The sequence below is a fragment of the Megachile rotundata genome, chromosome 5 (genome assembly GCF_050947335.1).
Source record: "Megachile rotundata isolate GNS110a chromosome 5, iyMegRotu1, whole genome shotgun sequence".
In the NCBI taxonomy this organism is placed as follows: domain Eukaryota; kingdom Metazoa; phylum Arthropoda; class Insecta; order Hymenoptera; family Megachilidae; genus Megachile; species Megachile rotundata.
The window spans coordinates 16,587,350-16,594,913 of record NC_134987.1 but is presented as its reverse complement, the minus strand read 5'-3'; the positions used below and the strand labels follow the sequence as shown (position 1 = coordinate 16,594,913).

Here is a 7,564-nt window from a genome sequence, read left to right as displayed (position 1 = left end):
GTAGATTTCTCCACTTTTGTACCTTTTTTGTACCTTTATATTAAGAAAGGACATTGTAGAATTATGATGTAAGATCATAAGAAAAATTTAAGAAATGTCAAATTTATTTAAACAGAGCATACACACCTAATATACATTCTTCGATAAATACTTCATAAATATATAAATGTTTTATTTATCATATTGCACAATTAAAAATATTACAGTCTATTGAACAACTTTCGATTATCGTACCGAGTAAAATAGTCTACTTTCTATTTGCTTTGTGTTCACTGATCATTTCCGTCTAGGAGGTCGGGGAACAACAAAAAGATAAGAGAACAGGAGAAAAACGGAGAAGGTCCGCGCAGCCGAGAGGAAAATAGCTAATATTCTAAGACATCGGCGACATTGCGTCCGAGATGAGTTTCAGCGGAGGTCTAAGCATTTTGGGCAACAACCATTCACTCCAGGGAAAATCAACTGCCTTCAAAAAATAGTTCTGCGGGTCATGGTTTTTGATAACCTTAAAACTTCTTTAATACTCCATCGTAGATGTCGTGGAAAATAAACATTTGAAAAATAGTAGCTATCACAAGTTTAATTTATTTTATACTCATGACTCGAATGATTGGTTTTCTTCAAACTTCCTATGAAGTGCTAATACTTTTACTCGAAGAGTGCTAATACTTTTATTCCATTAAAAACTTCCAATCCCTCGAAGATGGGTAAGCAAATAAACGGTATCTTCATTTACGTAGAAAACGGCAATCGAAAAAAATACTTACATGGTGATCAATCAGGAACAATGTTCCTTAATTTGCCTCTCTCACTACAAAACGATTTTTGTCGACACGATGATTACATTCAATAACGTTATCAGGTCTGCAAAACAATTAACCAGAGATCCATCATTAGCGCCATTGCTCATCCCCATTCAGCGGTTTGTTTTCACAACTGCCAACCCGAGTATATAAGCAGATACTGATGCTCATGGTTGTCAGTAATCGAATCTCAAACGAAGATGAAGGTGTCAATCGTAATCCTTATGGTTTTGGTAGCCTGCGCGGTTGCCTTGCCAAGTCAGAAATGGGATAATGGTGGTGGAAATGGACAGCAAGGAGTTGGCTTGATCTCCGGTTTGAGCGGACTCTTACAACACGTTCTGGTATTTGAATTTGTCTTTTATCGAACACCGTACACGATTCGACCCATCTATCGTTAATTCGTTCTGGTCAAATTTAGCAAGCGCTGAGCAAACTACTAGGAGGTATCAACGTTGGAGTATTACTTGACACTTTGCCAAAGCAGCCAGGCAATTCTCGACTGAATAGCATGCTACAAGGTGATAATGGTAACTTATTCCAATTTTCAACATCGAGGATGTGAGAAGATCTAAAACGTGTATTTTACATTTGCAGCAAACAATGGTGACTGGAATGCCGTAGTGGAATCGGAGGGGGGCCAACAAGCTTTGGTGCAATCGATCGTTCAGCTTATCCTATCCAAAGGGGGAGACTTGAACACAGTTACTAATATTCTGGGTATTCTAGGAAAAGGTAATTCGAGCACTGATGAATCGTAGGAATTAGCTGATTTTGAATCTGACTGCTTTCTCTGGAATTGACTAATTGCTATCACTGTTACAAACATTGTTATACCCAAAGACGCGAGACATGTTCTTGGTAAACCTAAGGATATCGCGGGAAAGATAATTTGCTTGTAACTTGGACAGGGGAAATCTTAGTATATTTAAGGGCATTATTTAATCAAGTTATTTAATTTGTAATTATTTAATTATAATGAATGATAAGTCTATAAGCGAATAAATATCTGAATACCAAAACCAGAGTTCTTAAAATTGTATCACTTTGCATTGTTTAATCATGTTAATACACTTTATCTCTGCGGTTCATATATACAATCATATCAGTATTGAATAAGTAAAACATTAGTATCATATATCCTTCATAGACAAAGGAGCACTGAACGCGATCGAGAAGAAGATATTATCACACGTGAAAGAATTATTAAAAGACGGAGGCACACAAACGATAACACAAATTAAGAGACTCATCGGGAAATTAAGCAAAGGACAAACAGAATCTTCGTCGAAAGAGTCAGGTCGACCTTCAAAGGAAGGGTCAGATAATTCTGCGTCAGAAGGGTCGGATAGTTCGTCAGGAGAGTCAGGTGGTTCTGCGTGGGGAAAAAATAAAGAACACGGTGGATCGTTAGACGTTAAGCGGAAGACAAAAATACTGCGACTCATAAAATCAAAAATATTGGCCAAAATAGGCGGCTCGAAAGGAGGAATAAAAGGAGTGATTAGGAAGGAAGCGGAAAAGATTAAGACAACGATATTCAAGAAGATCGAAAAAGAAATACTGAAAAAGAGAAAGAGCGGTGTAGAATTAAACGAATCTGAGTTGCTAAGAAAATGTAAACGAATATCCGAAGAAGAGTTAGAGAAATATGACAGTTCGCTGAACAAAATCAGGGGCGGTAAGAAAGGTAGCAGCAGCAGCAGCAGCCAAACGATCGATGTTAGTGTTAGGAAGGAGATTGCGAAGATAACCGAAAAGAGATTGGTCGAGGAATTGAAACAGTCCGGTATTTTAGAAGAAAAAGAGAAGCTGTCTTCGGAAGAGTTAACTAAGTGCAAAGAGGTGATAACGAAGAAGGTCGAAGAAGAAATTCGCGAAAAACAAAAAGGTGGAACGAGATTAAAGAAATCTGAGATAAAACGAATAACTGAAGAAGTAGTTAAGAAGGAGGCACAGAGCGAGACTATAATAAGCATAGTTCGCGGAGGAAAGAAAGGTAGCAGCAGCAGTAGCGAAACGACTAGTGTCAGTATCAAAGAGGAAGTTACAAAGGTAACCGAAGAAAAATTGACGCAGGTGTTGAAGGAAAGTGGTGTGTTAAAAGAAGGAAAAGAGAAATTGACTTCGGAGGAGTTAACTAAGTGTCAAGAAGTGATTTTGAAGAAGGTGGAAGAAGAAGTCCGCGAGAAAGAGAAAAGTGGATCAAAATTGAAGAAATCTGAAATAAAACAAATAACTGAAGAAGTGATCAAGAGAGAGGCACAGAGTGAGACTATAATAAAAATTGTTGGAGGGAAGAAAGGTAGTAGCAGCAGTAGCGAAACAACTAGTGTCAGTATCAAAGAGGAAGTTACAAAGGTGACTGAAGAAAAATTGACAGAGGTATTGAAAGAAAGCGGTGTATTAAAAGAAGGAAAGGAGAAATTGACTTCGGAGGAGTTAACTAAGTGTCAAGAAGTGATTTTGAAGAAGGTCGAAGAAGAAGTCCGCGAAAAAGAGAAAAGTGGTAAAAAATTGGAGAAATCTGAAATAAAACGAATAACTGAAGAAGTGATCAAAAGAGAGGCACAGAGTGAGACTATAATAAAAATTGTTGGTGGGAAGAAAGGTAGCAGCAGTAGTAGCGAAACGACTAAAGTCAGTATCAAAGAGGAAGTTACAAAGGTGACTGAAGAAAAATTGACAGAGGTATTGAAAGAAAGCGGTGTGTTAAAAGAAGGAAAAGAGAAATTGACTTCGGACGAGTTAACTAAGTGTCAAGAAGTGATTTTGAAGAAGGTCGAAGAAGAAGTCCGCGAAAAAGAGAAAAGTGGTAAAAAATTGGAGAAATCTGAAATAAAACGAATAACTGAAGAAGTGATCAAAAGAGAGGCACAGAGTGAGACTATAATAAAAATTGTTGGTGGGAAGAATAGTAGCACGAGTAGTAGCGAAACGACTAAAGTCAATATCAGAGAGGAAGTTACAAAGGTGACTGAAGAAAAATTGACAGAGGTATTGAAAGAAAGCGGTGTGTTAAAAGAAGGAAAGGAGAAATTGACTTCGGAGGAGTTAACTAAGTGTCAAGAAGTGATTTTGAAGAAGGTGGAAGAAGAAGTCCGCGAGAAAGAGAAAAGTGGATCAAAATTGAAGAAATCTGAAATAAAACAAATAACTGAGGAAGTGATCAAGAGAGAGGCACAGAGTGAGACTATAATACAAATTGTTGGAGGCAAGAAAGGCAGCAGCAGTAGCAGTAGTGAAACGATCAGTGTTGCTACCAAGGAAGAAATCTCGAAGGTAACCGAAGAAAAATTGACGCAGGTGTTGAAGGAAAGTGGCGTGTTAAAAGAAGGAAAAGAGACATTGACCTCGGAGGAGTTAACGAAGTGTAAAGAAGTGATAATAAAGAAGGTCGAAGAAGAAATTCTTGAGAAAGAAAAAAATGGTAAAAAGTTAGAGAAATCTGAAATAAAACAAATAACTGAAGAAGTAATTAAAAAAGAGGCACAGAGTGAAACTATAATAATCATAGTTAGCGGAGGGAAGGGAGGCAGCAGCAGCAGCAGCAGTAGTGAAACGATCAGTGTTGCTACTAAGGAAGAAATCAGCAAGATAACCGAAGAAAAATTGACGCAGGTGTTGAAGGAAAGTGGTGTTTTGAAAGATGGAAAGGAGACATTGACCTCGGAAGAGTTAACGAAGTGCAAAGAAGTGATAACAAAGAAGGTTGAAGAAGAAATTCGCGAGAAACAAAAAAGTGGTAAAAAGTTAGAGAAATCTGAAATAAAACAAATAACTGAAGAAGTAATTAAAAAAGAGGCACAGAGTGAAACTATAATAAGCATAGTTAGCGGAGGGAAGAAGGGTAGCAGCAGCAGTAGTGAAACGATCAGTGTTGCTGCTAAGGAAGAAATCAGCAAGATAACCGAAGAAAAATTGACGCAGGTGTTGAAGGAAAGTGGTGTTTTGAAAGATGGAAAGGAGACATTGACCTCGGAGGAGTTAACGAAGTGTAAAGAAGTGATAACAAAGAAGGTTGAAGAAAAAATTCGCGAGAAACAAAAAAGTGGTAAAAAGTTAGAGATATCTGAAATAAAACAACTAACTGAAGAAGTAATTAAAAAAGAGGCTCAGAGCGAGACTATAATAAGCATAGTTAGCGGAGGGAAGGGAGGCAGCAGCAGTAGCAGTAGTGAAACGATCAGTGTTGCTACCAAGGAAGAAATCAGCAAGGTAACCGAAGAAAAATTGACGCAGGTGTTGAAAGAAAGTGGTGTTCTAAAAGAAGGAGAAGAAAAATTGACTTCAGAACAACTGACGCAGTGTAAGGAAGTGATATTAAAGAAGGTCGAAGAAGAAATCCATGAAAAACAGAAAAGTGGGTCAAAATTGGAGCAATCCGAGATACGTCGATTAACCGAAGAAGTGATCAAGAAAGAAGCGAAGAGCGAAAGCATATTACAGATAGTTAAAGGTAGCGCAAGCCAGGATGAAGTCGTTGATGCTGGTCTTTGGGAGAAGATAACAGAGGTCACAAAAGAAAAGCTGAAAGCGGAAGTGGAAAAAGCCAAATCTTCCGGAAAAATAGAGGAGGAATTAAGCTTGACTGAATTACAAAAGTGCAGCCAAAGAATATTAAAAGTGGTTAAAGAAGAATTACGTGAGGTGAAGAAGAGCGGTAAAAAACTGGAGGAATCTAAAGTATTGAAGAAGGTTGAAGAAATAGTCCAAAGGGAGGTACATGAAAGTAATTTATTAGTCGAAGTTCACAATGAAACAAAGGCTGAAAAATCTGAGTCACAAAGTTCAAGTGAGAAGAAGGGAGAATAATAGGAGGAAATCATAAATAACATAAAGCATAAACTAATCATCGATGGAACAGACTAGTTGATAGAAAAAAGGTGGTGAGATAACTTTAACTAATTTTTCGAGTGCAAACTAATATTACGACTAATAAAATAATCGAGTGAGCAATATTGTTGCTGTTAGCTACTGATATTCACTAACTACTACTAACGTATGACATACCTGCTAACATAGTTTTATCATAAGAAATTAACTTTACTTTAGAAATATTAAATACTGTAACATATACGTAGACATAATAATAAAGAAAACTGCCAAAAAATATGTCATCGTCCTTTAAAAAACCCAACGGGCTCGAGCCATCATCGAGCGCAAAACAGGTGGATCGTTAATATTTAACATAAATTTCGTTTCCAATACGTTCCACGTGTTCATCGAAATCTCGTATACGCCAGAACGAGAAACTGTTAATGAGTTGCAATCGAGAATGATCTATATGTTCATTGAACGCGAACGTTGCGCAGCATGTGGGAAGTTTCGTAGCGCCGACAAATTACGGGTCTCCGGATATAAATAATCGGAAATATGAGGGCCGCTGACGCAAACCGCTCGCCGACATATTGTCACCATTGAGAGAAGAAAATACGGTCCAACAAAACCTAAAGGTACGGTTCATAGTTCAACGACTATAATTCATACCATATCCGAAAAATTGCACTTGACTTACTAACACAATAATACAACTCACAATTTTATTAAAGTCACCCTTTTATTAAACACACAGATTCAAACTAGAGTCCTTAATGAACCACCGTCCAAAGATAAAGTAACGTTGTTTTCGTCCATACTTGTTTCACCATAACGGCGGTAGGAAGTTCAGATCCGACGGAGTGAAAAAGCTGTCGGAAAAGAGGTACTAAGAAAGCGGAGAAGAAAAACGATTAAAGTATCGTAAAATGTTTTTTACGCGCTCGTAAAATTGCTTCTGGGTGGTAAGCGAATTCGTATTGTTCGCCGGGCAGGGTGAGTGCGTAAGTTCTGGTTGCAAAGTTTCGCGTATGATCTTCGAGGGTACGAATTTGTTTCGAAGTCGGTGTTGTTTGTTCGTTGTTAATTTACCGTTAGTCATACCAATCAGGAAGAGCAAATCCCGGCGTTACGAGTATAAAATGACCGAGGAAACGAGTCACGTCATGGAATTGGGTTACACTCGGTGGTTTGCTAATAACTGTTCGTTGCGACGAAAACAATAAATGCGTGTTCAGGTTTTTTTACAGGGACATGCAAATTCTGCTGTTCGTAGCTCCATATTTCCCTTGTCAAATATTCAAACGTAAATACTAGATTATTATAATGAACAGAGGTCCACTTTAATCTACGACACAACGAGCGTTAAATTGTAACATAGAATAATTCGGGTCAAAGTTGTCTTTGTTTCTCTGGCTGACTGTTAACGACAAGAATTCGCTGTACGGTTTAATTCAGTTCGTGGGCGTTGTACATCAGACTCACTTGTTCGAGAGAGACGTCGCGCATTCAGGAGTTGCAGGTTTTGATTAAATGACTGGTGTTTTTGCGACGACCGCGACGTAGTTTTCAAGGTAGCGATTCATCGCGATTCAAAGACCGTGTTCATTTTACGAACAGTGACAGACGGCTGCGCATTTCGGCGAGCAACGATTATCGCGTTGAAAACGGCGCGTCAACTGAATCGACATGGCCAACCAAAAGAACAAGCGTCGTCGACCAGTTGAATGAGAACATTGTCGAATGTCGCATTTACCGGAGCTATTGAACTCGCTGGCTATCTCTTTCCCATTTTACGAAAAGTTCTTTCGCTCGTCGGAGCGTCGTTATTAAAAGCCAGAACGTGAAAGCGATATCGCGAAGCCGTATAATATTGTTGCGTAGTGCAAGATCTTTTCCGTCAAGGTGAATCGGTACGCATAAAAGCCTCGGTATCGTACGAC

The 7,564-nt window shown here is 38.4% G+C and overlaps 1 protein-coding gene across 1 annotated transcript; it reads left to right on the top strand.

Moving 5' to 3' along the window:
• Nucleotides 1–640: 640 nt before the first annotated feature.
• Nucleotides 641–5,905, top strand: LOC105662514 (uncharacterized). The gene is made up of 4 exons (XM_076531895.1): nucleotides 641–1,147; nucleotides 1,225–1,324; nucleotides 1,401–1,538; nucleotides 1,954–5,905. Exons 1-4 carry the CDS (start codon nucleotides 1,004–1,006, stop codon nucleotides 5,616–5,618), a joined length of 4,047 nt encoding a protein of 1,348 aa, XP_076388010.1. The 5' UTR covers nucleotides 641–1,003; the 3' UTR covers nucleotides 5,619–5,905.
• The last annotated feature ends 1,659 nt before the right edge of the window (nucleotides 5,906–7,564 follow it).

Coding starts and splice junctions, on each gene's coding strand:
- LOC105662514 (XM_076531895.1), top strand. CDS start 1,004: ATGAAGGTGTCAATCGTAATCCTTATGGTTTTGGTAGCCTGCGCGGTT. Junction 1,148..1,224: donor GACTCTTACAACACGTTCTG/GTATTTGAATTT, acceptor GGTCAAATTTAG/CAAGCGCTGAGCAAACTACT. Junction 1,539..1,953: donor TCTGGGTATTCTAGGAAAAG/GTAATTCGAGCA, acceptor TATCCTTCATAG/ACAAAGGAGCACTGAACGCG.